Source organism: Larimichthys crocea, chromosome XII (assembly GCF_000972845.2).
Source record: "Larimichthys crocea isolate SSNF chromosome XII, L_crocea_2.0, whole genome shotgun sequence".
Taxonomy (NCBI): Eukaryota; Metazoa; Chordata; class Actinopteri; family Sciaenidae; genus Larimichthys; species Larimichthys crocea.
The window spans coordinates 21,528,023-21,544,569 of NC_040022.1; the positions used below are offsets into that span (position 1 = coordinate 21,528,023).

The following is a 16,547-nucleotide window of genomic DNA, read 5'->3' on the forward strand; positions in this document are numbered from 1 at the left end:
CTTGACTGTTTCTTTTCTTGAACTCTCTTCCTCAATCCTTGTCACTGCGTCTAATTTTCTATCCCTCCCCCGCGCGCTCTCTCCCTCCCTTCCTGTCATTTTTCTCCAGATCCTGTGATGCTAATACATTCGATTTTATATATTTTTCTCTCTCCCTTGTAAGATCTACGCCTGCTGCCCAACCCAGGCGCTTCCTTTTTCCAACCAGGATCTGGAAGGATTCATGAGACTTGTTGTTATTCTCCTTCTCAGGGCAAGCTGCCAGGATCACGGCTACCCTAAAGAATTCAGTGCCTGAAATTAAATTATACATTTGTGTTATTTCTTTACAGCCAAGGGGTAGAACTGAAAGCTGTATTTGCAATAATAAGCTTTTTTGACTGTCCTCTTTCTTTCTGTCAGAATAAATCATAAACCATCTTCTCCTCTCTACACACACTCTCTCTCTCTCTCTCTCCTCTGTCTCTCTCTGTCACCCTGCCCACATACTCCATATGTATTTTTAGCAGGCACAAGCCGGACCATGATGGGAGCTTCACATATACAGTGGAAACAATAGACTTCTCATGTTGCGTAATATGATTGCAGACCTGTCCTATGCATGCAGCAAGTGTGTTTTATCTAGACTCATTAGACACCCACTCTACCTCTAATATGAGCTGAGGTTACAGAGCAAGCCACCATGCTATCACCTCTCTCGGTGCACTTTTTTTTTTTGGTGTGTAGGTGGTAAATCAGTGTGATCACACTGTGAGCTCCAGGCGCAATTATACAGCTTCTATAAATGTCTTCGTCCAGGCTGTTAGAAGTGTCAGTGATGCGCTGCAAATGGACAGAATGTAACACGATTTATAATGAAATGGCACACCTGTTCCACAATATGAACGGAAACATAAAAAGGACAATAAATCTGCAGCCAACAGAATGTTTTACAGATAAATTCCATTTTTTTCAAACTGTTTTATCTCATTCACGGCATTATACATCAGGTATGATTTGGTAAAATGACAATAATAGTGCCTTGAAGTGACACAATAGATTTTATAAAATGTACAGGCTTAAAAGATCAGATCTGTGTCCACATGCTCTGCACATAACACCTCCTGCACCATCTAAACATCTTAAAACTTGTGCTTAAAATCAGTTTTGGTTTAAACTTTATCCAGAGGACCAAGCAAAAGGGTTATGATGTCCACCTGGTGACTGTACACTCTTTCCTCATTCTCTTCCAGGAGGCTCTTGCCCAGGTTGAAGCTCAAACCCAAGCCCAGCCCCAGTCACAACCCCAAGTTGACCCATCCGAGCTCGTTCCACGCCTGTGCCACCTAGTGCGGTCCGAGATGGGCTACGGTTTCAACCTCCACAGTGAACGATCCCGGCCTGGACAGTACATCCGCTCCCTAGACCCAGGATCACCTGCAGACCACGCTGGGCTCCGGCCACAGGACAGGCTGGTTGAGGTAGGAGGATGAAAAACTATTTAACACAGAAAGGTCTTAACAGTGATAGAAATACAGATATTTATGAGACAGAAATGGATACAGAATCTTTCTGGGTGGGTGGAGTAATTAAATGGTTTATGTCTTTACTTAATAAGAAGTTAATGGGGTGAAAGCAGGACCTCCGTAGTGGTGGCGATAAGCGAGAAAGAATTTGGGTTGAATAACGTCAAGCATTGAGTGAATAGTATGTGAGTGTTTCAATGTGTGACGCAGCGGAGCTGGGCAGAGGGATGATGAGATTGTGAAACATGTACACATGCTAATGAGGTGATTATTGATAAATGATTCTGGGTTAGTCTGGTACTTGTCAGAGAATAGTATGATTGACCGGGCGTGAGATAATCGCTCGAGAGGCCTCTTGTAAAGCTTGTGTGGTTATTATGGATCTTTGTAGGTGTGTTTGTACTGTTTGTGCTTGTTTCTGTGTGCCTACACTCACTTATTTTGCACATTAGCCCACAAAAACATTCAATCTATTACATCCAAGTACATCTATATGCACGCTTAGGTGTCTTTCTCTTGAGCATTTACTCCATGACACACCAACACACAGAACTACCTACCCCTTTCTAGGGAAAGTAGCTATTGGCTGCTATTGGAAGTAATATATATTTGTGTTTATTTAAACACAAAACAGTCAAATAGAGGGAATATTTTTTACATTTTTATATTGGTCCAAAAAGGTAGCACATACCTTATCAATTGTGTAATTTTTTTAAATGCTGTTATCATGGTCTTAAGTTTATTTTCCCCCACTGCTGATTGAATACAGATGTGACCCCATCTACATACTTGGTCACAGCTGTGATTAAAATGGCAGGAGTCACACTCGTGTCTAGTGTCAGGGCCTCTGTTTTCTAACGATAACAGGACCTGAAACCTGGACTTAATCTTCTCTGTGTGTCAAACTGGAGAGAGGGAAGAGGCCGGTCATAGGGGAGAGGAGACGTAGTTATAAATCAGTCTGATCGCAGGGGCTGACAGGGAGAGAGACATGAGGGAGGAGGGAAGGAGAAGTGTGTGTTTATGTATGTCTCTTCGTATAAAGCATAGAGAGAAATGGAGGCAGGGAGACTGTGTGTTGGATAAAAGAGAAGATAAGCAGCATTAATTGAAAAGGGGAAGGGAATGGGCGAGAAAGAGCGTGGATGTCCAGTCAACTTTCTCCTCAGAGAGAGAGAGAAAATACATGCTCACAGTAATATTATTTTTTATTATATGCAGTTTTTTATCTGAGTGTAAACACACAACATTCACCCCTTATTCCCATGACCTTTGTCCTCACTGGCTGTACATCAGGGTCCAGAGCAGGCCAAACAGGATTCCAATAGGGTCTGATAGTAAGGTTAAACAGAGTTCATTTAGGACCCCCCAAAATGTAACGGAACATATTGGTGGTTTCACATGTTTCAGACCATCCAGGCAGCTATTGGTCCCATCTATGTTCATGACGAAATGACCCAACAAAATAATATTTATGTTTTTCGTTGGGTTTTTGTTCCTGAAGGCGAATTTAAATGTTGCATGGTGACTCTGTTGAAAACCTGTTAAATATGGTACAATCGTACAGTCAATGGTCAGTTATTTTGTAGAAAATCAAACACAGAAAACATTAACACAGCAGTTTTGTGAAATAGGAAACATATGTATTTTCTTACCAAGAGTTAGATGTGAAGATCTTGATCAATAATATTCTTTGTAAGGTAGACAGGTGTATGTAGCCCGAGTTAGCAGCTAGTCTGGCTGTGTGCAAAGTGTACAAAAACTCACTAATTAACATATTATATCTAATTTGTTGAACAAAAAGCAATTGGATATTAACATATTATATCTAATTTGTTGAACAAAAAGCAATTGGATTGAACCACTGGCTGTTTTATGGGGGGTCATGTGTCTAAATATGTGCGTCTTGCCTACAATCAGACACTTCCAGGAGTCAGGATAACTGTTTTTTTTTTTTACCCTGTTTGCAGTCTTTGTGCTAAACTAACCAACTACCACATATGTACCATAAAGATATGAGTGATCTCAATCTTCTCATCTAACTCTCAGAAATGACAAGCAAAATGGTTGACAGTAAATACATTATTAATGGAACACAACGTGGTTAAGCATCAGTGTGTTACTGTAAGTGTAACCAGCACCACTAAGCTCCAGTTGTTCATTGTTGTTCATCAAAGTCAAAGTCTGAAAGAGGCTAAATGTTGTTGATTACACTTCAGCGGCAGTCTTGGCATTAGAAGATGCTGATGTACTCTTGCACCACTGGAACACTAGATGGCTAGTGAGAGTGTGTGGGAACATCCTGTTGCAGGTCACCGATGACAGTAACAGTCGCTCCATCTCTCCATGGAGACATAAATTGAGGATCACATTTACATGCACACACGTTAATGAAGTTGGAAGGTACTCGAGACAGCGTCAGGTCAAACAGAGTTCAGTTAAAGGAGTTTTATTTGCATGATGTGTCCTCATTGCCAAAGCAAATATATGAATATACAACGATATCTGCTAAGGTTTGAGCTAAAATGTAGTCGATTGACAGGAAAGTAACTTTAACTATTTTTTTAATCAAATTTTTAAACATAACCCAAACATTTCTTGATTGCACCTTCTCCAATGTGAAGACTTGCTGCTGATAATAACTGACAGATTGATTTATAATAAAAATAAGCACTCTTTGCACTGTTTCTATACTGCAATTATCTTTAATTTCCTGTGGGATGCTGTCAGGTAAACGTTATAGACTTGAAATGTTCTACCAAATATGTAATTTCATGCAACTTTGTCAGTGTTTTAGTTTTGTTCGGACTGAAAAATCTGAGCCCCTCTTGAGTTCGTTGGCTGCTGTTGTGTGTGTGTGTGTGTGTGCGTACATGCTGATAATTGCAACCGTCTCTGACCATGCATCAAGACAGCGCTTGTGTTATCTGTCAGCAGCTTGTTAGGAAGGTGAACAACCATGACAGCTCTCTCTCCCTCTCCCCCTCTCTCTCTCATTCTCTCGCTCTGTCTTTTTCTCTCACCATGCCCCATTACACTGGAGGTGTATCAGCAGCCAACGTTATAAATGGCTATGGTGAGAGCTCGGCTTTCTGCCGATGTTTTGGCAGACACTGGTGAACGCCTCATCAGTCTCGACAGTCAACAGTGCGTAGTCTGGACCTCACTTGAGGATGGCATCAAATAATATATATATATAAAAGTGCACCAAACACACTTTTCCAATAGTTTTGTGCAGGGTGAAACACCTCAGCAGTTATGGGATGGATTGTCATTGATGATCCTCAAAGGATGAACTGACTTTGCTGATCTTATGCATCACCAACTGGTCATGGTTTTGGTGATCCCTGACCTTTCTTCTAGTGCTACCTTTAGGTCCACTACAATGAGTTTAAAGTGAAATGTCCCAACAATGTTTGTTGTAAGATCTTGCACATACACATTCATGTCACCCTCGTGATGAAATGCCATCACTTTGTGATTCCTCTGCCATCATTAAGTCTAAATTTCAGCTTGTCTGATACTTTAAAATATCACGAAATGCCTGCAAAACTCACGACATTCCCATCAGCCTGAGCTGTATTTTGTTTTCAGCAAGCACTGAACTAAGATACTAAGAAAACTAAGACTACCAAGCAAGTTTTCTGTCATCGCTGTCAGCATGTTAACATTTAGGTCAAAGCACCACTGTGCCTCACAGAGCCGCTAACATGCCTGTAGACTCATAGTCTTACTGTGGTCAGGCTGAGGCCAACAGGTATTTAATTTAGGGACACTAACAATGAGGAGAGATTTATTTTCGCAAGTGCCTATAGCTATATTTTGAACAAAGAAATGGTGTTCTTTACTGAAACATCGCCATGGCACTTTTCTAATCTTGATTTTGCAAATGTACCACTCACTCTTTCCACTGGAAGAACATGGCAGCTGTTTTGGGAACATTAAATTTCCACTAATTTATCCACTAAAATTTGAGCCAACAAATAGGCCGTGCTTTTGTTGAATCGAGCTTCTGTCTATAACAGCTTGTCCTGGCTTAAGTTCATGTCAACATCAAAATCATCTTCAAGTCTTGCAGTGATCTTCAGGTGACTGGACCCTCCGTGACTATGACACACAAACTATTATCAAGAGGTTCCCTGAGGAATAGTCCCATGAGAATTAAGCCTCTGTACTGTTCCTACAGCATGTATTAATTAGCCCAGCAGGCAGAGAGCAGAGTGTATTGTCTTGTGTGGGATGGACTGTTAATGAAGGGATGTGAAACGTGACACAACACCTGTTGTTTGGCCGCATACAGAGATGTTTGTTCTCTCTGTATCGAACTGTCTGTCTGTGTCCCTGACTGACTGATCTGTTTTTTCATATCAGCCTGTCTGTCTGTCTGTCTGTCTGTCTGCCTGTCATAGGTCCTGGAAAGAAAGGCTAGATTAGAGATTTCTGATATGAAAGAGAGTAGAGGTTCACACTTTCCATCTGTTGATTCCTCTTCTTTCAACTCATTTAAAACAGTGTTGTCTTCCTTCCACTCTCTTGTTTTCTCTTCCTTTCCCACCTGTTACATTTGAATGTTTGGCCTCATTGCAGTTAATTGCCCACAGTCCTATTTTCCACATGTATTTTCATCCCGTTTTCCTCACGCACACTTGAGAGCAAAAAGCTCATTCTTTTCACCATCTTGTCATAAGCAGTGAATTTTAAACAAATTCCCCCTCAGGACTCTGACACTTGAAACCAACACTATAGCCGGAGCCCAGGAGAGACATCAATAATTGATTGTGTACCAACACTAACTTGGCATGATGCGAGGCTACCTGCCTCAGAGAAGCCAAGGTCTAGACAGAGCTGTTGAAATGAAGGCCTCCAAATGCACGTCTAGATAAGAGCAATAACAGGCTATTGTGTTTTGCTGGCTAGGTGTAGAAGCATTGTCACATAGATGGTCGGTCACATGTGTCCCTCTTTTCAGCTGTTTCTGATGTTTCCTGATTCTTGTAGTCCTTATCAGGAAGTCTTTTATGTGGTAAATTAAAAACGTCTACAGCTGCATGCACAGCTGTGAATAATCACAAATTATTCACGATTAATCACAAGAGTTTGAGAAACATTGTGTAAAGTCGTGCAAGCGTCCTGAGGGTCGGGTTGAACAGTGTGTAATCGTATGTTGTTCCACTGCTCCACCTACTGGATGAATCAGGTAACACTCCAGCTCTCAGCATTGTATACACAGTATGTCAACAATGAGTAATGGGGGCAGTAGGTTCATTGAGAACAAACGTGAATGTAACTCTACTAATCCACTGACATGGAGAGATTTCTGTTGGAAAATGTGGTTGTTTATGCAGAAATAATACGAACTGACCAAGCCCACGTGTTTTGGCATTGTTCATGTTATCTGGTTATAAAATAAAGGTTGAAATGGGATTGTTTCTCGTGTTTAGTGAACTTTTACCTGTGTATTTTTTTTTGCACACATACACACAAATACTGATGGGGCGTCAAGAGCTTTAACAGTCAAAAAAAAAAACTCCTTCCGTCCTACCAAGAGCCCGTCTCTTCTTGTCTTTGCGCTCTCCAGGTAAATGGTGTGAACATCGAGAGCATGCGGCATGCAGAGGTGGTGGCCTTCATAAAGAAAGGCGGGGATGAGACCTGGTTGTTGGTGGTGGACCCGGATACAGATGAGAACTTCAAACGGAGGGGTGTTATCCCCACAGTCAGCCATCTCAGAGGTAGGACTGCACTAACAGAAGGTTAAAAAAAACAAACATCATGTGCCATTATGAGTCTTGAATCTTGAATGAGGTTGTCAATAACTTCACTAGGGTGACCTATTTCAGAGGTCCATTAAGGTTCCTAGGAAGTACGATGTAATGTGAAGCTAATTATTAGAAAAATGTGATTAAAATAACCAAATTAGTTCTGCTAATTCAGTTATTTTACAGTCTAGTTAATTGGTTTAGAAGCAGTTTGCTTGGAAAACAGCCACATTATTCTTCCTTCATTTATTTATGCAAACTTTATTTTCCATAAGTGTAATCTTTTGTTGTTGTTCAGCTGACTAAAATTTTAAAAGGTCACACAAACAATAAACTGAAAGTAACCAATGTCTCAATTTTCCCTTAATTAATTAGTAGCAGATTATTGTTCTTTCTGAAATACTTCCTAAGAAATGACTAGGATATTAAAGTGTTTCTACTTGTTTGTTTGTCTCACTGTTTTGCTCAGATCGTTCTCAACTCTCCACTGATTACTCAATTAACTTAGCTTATTAACTTAACTGAATTAACTTAACTTTGTCAGACCATAAAATAAATTACAACAAACCTTGCAAGGCACCTACTTGTTGAATGAGATCCCATTCCTTTGGATATGAGCTATGTATAAAGACTATACTTGAGTATAATACAGCAATCTGTGGGCTTCTGTGTGCAGATTACGATGGTCCGTCCATATCCAACGGCTCCACCAACCTTCAGATCAACGGCAGCTCCACCTCGCAATCCATCAGGTCTACACACTCTGACCTCAGCAGCCAGGGCAACAGTACACAGGTGGGTGTAGGCAGTCATGTAGGGTGCTATGTTTCTTTGGTCTGTCACATGAAAGTCAGTACCCTCAACCTTTCTGTCTCTCTTTCCATCTTTAATGTTATCTCCTGTCTAGCTGGCGGATGATGACGTCGGCCGGCTGATGGACCCGTTTGCTGAGTTGGGCCTGAGTGCTACAGCAGCAGAAGAAAAGATGAAGGTCCATGCCAAAGAAAAGAAGAAGGCACCGCAGATGACCTGGATGAAGAAATACGAGCTGTTTAGCAACTTTTGAGACGTTCCCCTCGGAGGACACTTCATATACCAAAGGACAGAGATATGAGCTCTTTGCAGCCCCTCTGTGTGGACCAGTTTGTGTTGTGGGAGAGCGCCCTTCTTACTACACAGATCATGTTTTTTCTTAGAGAAAGAACCAAGAATCCTCATACAACAGAAGATATTTTGTTCATGGAATTAAAAGTGACAAAAGGAATAAGTTGTACAATGGATTTTGCTTTTTAAGCCACTTCAGAGACTCTTTAACAGATGTTTTTTTTCCTGCTTCAAAGTGCTGACAAACTGCAAAAACTGTGTATACCTTGCTAAAATCCCACTGTTCTGAAGGAGGAGCATATTAAAACGCTTCACATACATGCACTGTGTTGCAAACACGTTTTCACATTTGCCTAAACCCCCCCCCCTCTCACTTTAATCACCCCATTCTCCCTACTCCTAGAGACTCGATTCAAGCACATGCAGGAGACAGTTATTTTTATATTTAAAAAGTATAAACAACTATTAAAAAAACAAAAACAAAAAAAAAACAGTATCCCATCATCATGGACTGCATTTTAAAGAGTTTTATGGACACTGTGACATTAATGATTGTGGACTTTTGTGGGAGTTTTGGCCCATCTGTCAGAGGAAGCCTAAATTTGGCCGAAGATCACTGTGAAAGAGTTGAGACCCTCCACCTCCGGTCTATGCAGATGCTTTGATAACAACCAGAGACGGAGGAAAGAAAGGCTGTGTGTACTGGTTGCGTGTAATGTATCCTACATGTATCTGTACTTTTTACACCGAGTGAATTAACTGATCGTCAGATTAGCCCTGCTTCATTCAAAAAGAATCCATGTTACTTGTTATTCTCAGTCGTAATAAGTGCATTACTAACCTCTTTTCCCAAAGTGCTCCGGTGCACACGTGCATAACAAAAGGGGAAACACCACTAACATTACATACAGTAAATAACGGAAAGTGGAGCGTGGAAGAAAGGAAGATTTCTCAGGGCAAAAGGCATGATGAATTAGTCATTGGAGGAAGCTTGATGTGTACAGCAGAGGGCAAACTTACACCACAAATGGAGCCTGTTTTGGTACTTAAACTGAACAGAGTACATGTTTATCCAGGCCGTTGTATTTGGGGTTGTGTCAGACTATTTCTTAGGAACAGTAACTTCTTAGAGTCTTCAGTGGATGCCTGACAACAGCTAAGAGCATGACGTAACCCTCACAGCTAATTGTAATTTTTTTTTACAAATTAAAACAAGATATAAAGTGTTAGCAAGCTTTAGAGGTGCTGATAGGTAGACGGGCAAACTGTTTCTGCTTTAAGCGGTCACAGTAGTTTCACATTTACCATACACTCAGGAGAGTGGCATCTTCTCATCTTTCCACCAGAAGAGTATTTCTCCCCAAATGACATAGGAATTAATTAAACAAGGACAAGGGCCAGGAAAGAATGGAAGGCTCCAAAGTGCAGCTAACATATTTGAGGCAAAGGGATGTGATCGGCCACGACATGAGTGTTACCAGGTTGTGGGGGGTGGTGGCAGGGGACGCGGGAATGGAGGGAGGTGCAGGAGGAGAACACAGTGAGGTCAGAGATGCTCTGGAGGATCTAGCAAAAGAGACTGTGGGAGCCATGGAGCTTACAGAGGATTATTACACATACAGGGACAGCTGTCATACATATGCTCGCACACATTTGGAGCACAATGTGTGTGTGTGTGTGTGTGTGTGTGCAGAGAAGGTATACAGTGCTGCAATCCAAGCAATGTGTTGTTGGACTGCAAATCAGAGAAATGTATGTGTATGTTTTTTCTTTTTTTTTGTACCTATTCACACAATTACTTGCATTCACACACTAACAGAAGTGTCTTGATTCGTCTTTGAACGTCAGTCTGTTCACTGTGTGTGTGTGATGGTGTGTGTGTGTGTGCGTGTGTGTGCAGTCAAGCTCACTCTGTATGTTCTGACAGTCGCAGCAAAAAAAAAAACTCTATGTTACCATGGCTGATGTATATACAGTAAAAGCTTACAGTATATATGGCAGGTTGCATTTTTTCAATAAAGTGTGACAATGGCAATTATTTCTGAGTATACATGAAATTCTGTTCTCTGTTCTCTGTATTTTGTTTTTGCTCCACAAGCTCTAAGCGTTACTTATTTACTTTCACTTTATGCTACTACAGTCATTTGCTCCGGTTTCCTCTCTTTGTCCCGCTCAGTCCCCGCGCTCTCTGTCCCTCGCTGAGGATTATGCCAGTGTACAGTTTCAGTTTCAGGCTGTTCTCAGAATTCTCCACCAGCCAGCTGCCGCTGAGAGCTCTCAGGCCACACAAAGGTCAAAGAAAGGTCAAACGTGTATTTGTGTGCGTGTGTGTATGCATGTGCATCGGACACAAGCGTGTGTCTGTACTTTTATGTGTATCCCCATTGTTCTGTTTTGATGTGGTTATATATTTTTTTTCCTGTCTGTGTCTTCACTCAGTTTGTGTGCGTTTATTCTTAGATAGACAGTGGTGGAAGAAGATGCTCCACATTATAATAATATAAATAATACTCCATTAAAAGTAATTCACAAAAAACAGTTTATGTATAAGTTAAGGTTAAGGTAAAAGTTTAAAATGGCTCTTTTGTTGCCCATAAAGTTGGAATAATTTTGTTTTCACACACATTCCTCTTTTTATTCCTATTTATACACAGCAGATTAATTGTGGTTTAATTTTCACTGTGATATGATTAATAAGGTTTTGAGAAGATATGACTTTATCTATCAAGAATAAATCACATTGTCACGAATGAGAAGAGGTAAAAATATTTTATTCCAACTTTAGGGGCAACAGTGTATATGACATTATTCATTAATGTGTACGCAGGATTTCACTATCGTAAATGCATAAGGTGGAGATAGTATACACTATAACTACTGTAGATTATATACAGCCTGAAAGTTCAGTCCAGTGGTTGCTAACATAAGACCTCTCCAAAGTGTGACTTGATAAATCTGATGAGGTAGAAAACAAAGAAAAAGAAAAGTGTGCTTGTGTTTTGTACTTTTATGATTTTAGCTGTATTTGTGTGAAATGTTGAGTGATTTTACATCTTTCGGGCCTTGGTTATTTTAATGAAACCAACACGGAGACATCTCTTTGGTTGGAACTGCTCACAACGTGGACATGTGAAATATTTCTATGACCAGTGGGGTCATTCAGTGTCATCACAGAGAGTGTGGTTCACATGTGGGCCAGTAATTATGAAGAAAATAAATAAATAAATGTGCATATGTCCACTAGGTGGCGTACCATCAGCATTTAGCATCCAGGAAGTAAGCCAAACAGTAGCGTGAGGCTGTAGGTACATCCAGTGCCCTACCTGATCTTTGTCGAAATGTAATGCCACACGTGTGCACATTATCAAGCTCCCTGGAGGTTATGGCAAGGCCGAGCGGTGACGCCAGCACTTCAAAGGAGGGACCCAGTTCAAAGCAGTCTGCAATTTCAGAGCAGTAAAAGCAAGAGAACAGAAGCAGAGAATAGAGCCACAGGTGGGCACTTTCTGGTTTGCCTGTCTCAGCTAATGCAGGCATTTCTACTTACTATTGATGATAGATGATTGCTTGTCTCGCACCCTAGGTTTCTGCAGGCTCCTGGACTTTAATTTAAGTTTTCACCTGTGCTTTTTCAGCCTTACTTTTATTCTGTGTTTATGTCTCTGAATCCTCCCGATCCTGTTAAGTATCCCACCTTACCACCACTATCCCACCAAAGCCACCTAGGCAACAGTGCCAGGGCTGCCTGGGATGCAGCGGTGCCCACAAGAAGAGAGAAACCAGAGGCTGAGAGAGTGAGAGAGAGATGGGGAAGAGGAGGGGGAGGTGAGCGTGTCGCCATGGCAACTGTATGTTTTTGTTAGCGCTTGTGAGTCAGACAAGCAGTGACTCACAGTCAGGAGGAAACACACACACACACACACACACACACACACACACACACAGTCACATTCATACTCACACTCCCACTCACTCAAAGGGAAGCCAAATAAGGACAGCTACACCAACAAGCACAGAGAGGGCAGGAAAAAAGAAAAGAGAGGGGAACGAGTTGGATAAGTCCGAGAGAAATCAAGAAAGAAACAAACAAAAGGAAAGAGTTGCAAGAGAGAGAAAGATGAAAGACGTAAAGACGGAGAGGCCTCGTGCGCCAAAATGGAGGGAATCCGAAATAGCCAGAGGGCACGAGTGCAGGCGCATACCCTCTCCCAAGAGCACCTTTCACATGGGTGGGGGTAGCGGAAACACACACACAGACACACCCAGTTTGTGCACACCTTGGCTTAACTTGCTAAACCACCTATTTATTGTCTGACGCCCACACATTTAGGAAGGCCACCTGGTTTTGCAAAAGAGAGTTTTCTTCTCTTTTTTTGCAGATTTCAGACCTTTTTTGGGCGACCAACCGGGGGGAAAAAATTCATCAAAGCTTTTTAGAGGGCTTGATTTAACTACGGAGTTAGTCACATAGATTATTCTTGTATTCGTCATCTCTGTCCCGTCTGACTGATGGCTTTTTTTTCCCCACAGACTTGTTTCAGTGGAGGAGTCCTTTAGGTGGTTGAGATAACTTTATTGACACCAAGGAGTGATTTACATACAGTGACAGACCATTGCTCATCACATCCTAAATGTGTGTTTTGGCTACCGTTGACCCTGACATAGTGGCTCTTTTGTGTGTGAGTGAGAATTCCCCCACTCCTCCATCTTGGACAGCAGACCGCCATGTAGACCCCCTTTTTTTTTTTTTTTTTCCTGCAGAGATGTATCGGTGTGTTTTTCCAGAATCATAAAAATTGATATACTGCACGTTCTCACCGCTCCACCTCACAAAGCCGACAACTAACTTCCACTGAGTGGCTTTATGACTCTCTCTCTCCGTCTGTGTCTCCTCTGTGTTTTTTCTTCTAATCTTTTATTCGGTTCCATTTAATGAGCTGCAAGTTTTAGCGCAAATGAAGCGAGAATAAAGTCCTAATTTATTCAAAAAGAACAAGTCAGTATATCTTTCTGTCTTGGTGTGCAACTTTCCCCTACTTTCAATCACTCTCTGTACCTCTCCAGTGACCGACTTTCACCTCAAAACAGCCAATCAGAGTCTGCTGTTGATGATCCTCCTTTTCAGTTTTATCTCCGTAGAGATAACGCACTAGAAATCACCTGTCTTCCAACGGCCGTTTATTGTTTCACGTCTACTTTTTTTTTTTTTTGGGAGTTTCACAACTAACACAAGGTGTTTCATCTCACACACTCTCCACTTTGAACTACCCTCCAGGTAAAATCAAGATGCCTTTCTTGATAATAAAAAAAAGCTCACTTTTTTTTTTCAAAACATCCCTCCATCTCTCACCCCTCCACCCTGCACATACAGCAGGTGAGTAGCAGCAAGTGGAGAAAGCATGGCGTGGAGGTTTTATGTTGGGGGGGGGGGTCAAAGGTTACTGCTAAGTGGGCAGGCCAGCTGGGGAGAGCGTTAGAGGTTGATGTCGGAGCCGGGAAGCTAACAAGGGAGAGCGGAATGTGGGGCGAAGCTGTAAAGGGTAAAGGAATTGAGGAGAGTGTGTGCGCCTGTTAACACACAAGTGATTAATGAGACGGAGGAAGTCACCCGGCCATGTGTCACAGATGATGTCAACGGTTGAACAGAGGAACAGAAACACCATATGGCCTCAGATAGGCTTCCTCTCTCGTTGACCACCACATACACGCAGGGAAGATTACAGTCCTGCATGTACATTACGCTCAGTTCCTCAAATTGAAAACCACAAATGCATCTATCTATAGTTCACTTCTGAAGACACAAGATGCTATGATCGGATACTTATTTTATTATAATATATATATTTGTTTTTAATCTTTGCTTCCCGTTCCTTGTCTTGCTCGCTCCTTTTCTGTGAACTCGCTTTAAGAACATCCCGTTCTTTTTCTTTTCTGTGTTTGTGTGCCCTGAGAACTCATCTGTTCACCAAGTTTCCCTGATAGCTGGACTGCTCTTCATCTGGCCAGCTGGGTGGTCAGCTGGTTGGTCAACAGACTGGTTGGCTGTATGTTTGATTGGCTGCCTTGATGGAGGGATGGCTGGCTGGCTGGCTGGCTGGCTCGCTGGCTGCCTATGTCAGCAGAAATGCCAAGCGGCCTTGGGGGTTTGGAAGGAGGATATCAAAAAAAGGGAGGTTAAGGAGTAGTGGGGAAAGGAGTCACATCACATAAAAGAGTTTAGTTGCCGGGGTGAGATAATGAAATGATGTTGAGTGCAAGACGTAAACAAGTTAGACGGACAGGAATCATGCGGACAGAAAGAAAAGCGAGCAAGGATGGGGGGGGGTGGGTGTTGTAAAGGTGGTCGTGGATGGATATTTTTAGCATGTGAGTGGGAGAGGGCGGTATCTTCTCAAGGGGTTTTTCCAGAGGAGTATATTTAGAGTTAGGGTGTGTAAAAAAGACAGAGGGAGAACAGGAGGGATGTGTACTGTACACTAATGCCAGTCTGATGTAAGAGTCTGCAATAGGACCACACACATTCCTTTTATTCTCTCCGCTCTCGCTATATCTGCCTCTTTTACTCGCTCACTCCATCATCATATACAAAGTACCCATGAAGTATGCTTGTAATCGGATACATTTCTGTTTTGCTGTACAAAAACAACAAATCCAACACACGATGATGTTTTTTCACCCTCACAGGCCTCTCACAAAACACACACACACACATTCTTGACCCAGTTTTGAAACAGGGGAGTAGCTTCTTGACAGTGAACGCCCTGTAGACAGGTCGAACATTGAAAAACTCTCGATGCCCGACAGCTTTTCAGCACATCAACCAGCACCAGGCATTCCAGACACCGCAAATCAGACAGAGATTTTTCCAAATACTAAAGCAGCTAATGTGGGTATAAAGTTGAAGTGAGAGAAAGAGAGAGAGAGAGAGTAACAAGAGAGACACAGCTGAAAAAGCAATGCTAATAATAATGAGAGAAATGAGAGAACAGAGAGAAAGAGAGAGCAGTGTGGTCTCCATACAGCTTGCTAAGGATAATAGCATGCATGCTGGCTGGAGCAGACGGAGAGAGAGAGAGAGAGAGAGAGAGAGAGAGAGAGAGAGGAGAGCGAGCACAGAGCCGCAGTGACGCCATTGTGGTTCCGCAGCACTTCCTGTCTACCGCCACAGTGTTTGTGTGTCTTGTCTCCACGGCAACTGCCAACACATAAATACCAGAGAGGGAGCGAGAGGGAGGGGGGGAGAGAGAGAGAGAGACAGAGAGAGAGAGAGAGAGCTTAGGAAAGAGAAAATAAGGGCAGACTAGTCAAAGTCAAGTGGATCCATGGAGCCTCCGAGCTGGCCGGTTTTGAGCTCGGGTTAAGATGTGCTGGTCTTTGGGTGGACTTTATGACCACTCTTCTGGACTGGTTGCCAGTGACATGGTCCAGCATGGATGAGGTGGTGTAAAAAAGTTATGACCTCAAATGTCCCAGGACTGAATCAGTGGGTTGATGGAGGCCGGGAAGAGTGGGAACGGGGTGGGGGTTTGCTCGAGGCTGCTGAATTCAGGGTGGAGTTGAAGAGGAGCAGGAGAGGGATGATGGACTGACAGGTTAATTCAAGAGGCCACCTACATGTAGCTGAAAGGTTGCAGGCTGAGTCCTCTCCAGCAACCCTAAATACTGTTATCAGGGCCAACACCCCTACTTAAGATACTTAGCTCCTATTTATATACAATACAGTAGAGAGTAAGAGTGAAACTGGGACTGAGCAAACTCAGAAATGCAGTGCATCATACAGAACGATTTACATCTATATATAATAAATGTAATTATTGTTTTATGGACGTTTCTGATCCAGAAGTAAGTAAATCTCATTCACCTTGAAACAGTCGTGTTGTGTTGTGTTGTGTACTCTGTGGATACAGATGATTATTATTTTAAGAACAATCTAACGTAGACGTTTATTAAATATTTCAGTTTGTCTGTTTGTTAACAGACAAGCCCAACGCCATCATGGGTTAAACGTCCCAACTCCACAAAAAAAGGGTTAGTCCATTTTTGATTGTCGTAGAAGTTTTTAGACGGATTATCTTCATAAAAGTGTGCTGATGGATATCGTGGATATCGAAGCAAGAAAGTTAGAATAAGTAAAATGAGACGTGTAGTAGTTAATAATCGTTGAACTTTTGCATGAATG

At 42.1% G+C, this 16,547-nt stretch overlaps 1 protein-coding gene across 1 annotated transcript in view; it reads left to right on the forward strand.

Moving 5' to 3' along the window:
• LOC104934337 (Na(+)/H(+) exchange regulatory cofactor NHE-RF2) overlaps positions 1-10,403 on the forward strand; it is a 28,160-nt gene extending 17,757 nt beyond the window's left edge. Inside the window, exons 3-6 of the mRNA XM_010749974.3 lie at positions 1,233-1,460; positions 7,084-7,237; positions 7,941-8,059; positions 8,172-10,403. Of these exons, the coding sequence (XP_010748276.2) occupies positions 1,233-1,460; positions 7,084-7,237; positions 7,941-8,059; positions 8,172-8,330 (660 nt within the window). The 3' untranslated portion in view covers positions 8,331-10,403. The remainder of the gene's footprint in view (positions 1-1,232; positions 1,461-7,083; positions 7,238-7,940; positions 8,060-8,171) is intronic.
• Positions 10,404-16,547: the final 6,144 nt, after the last annotated feature.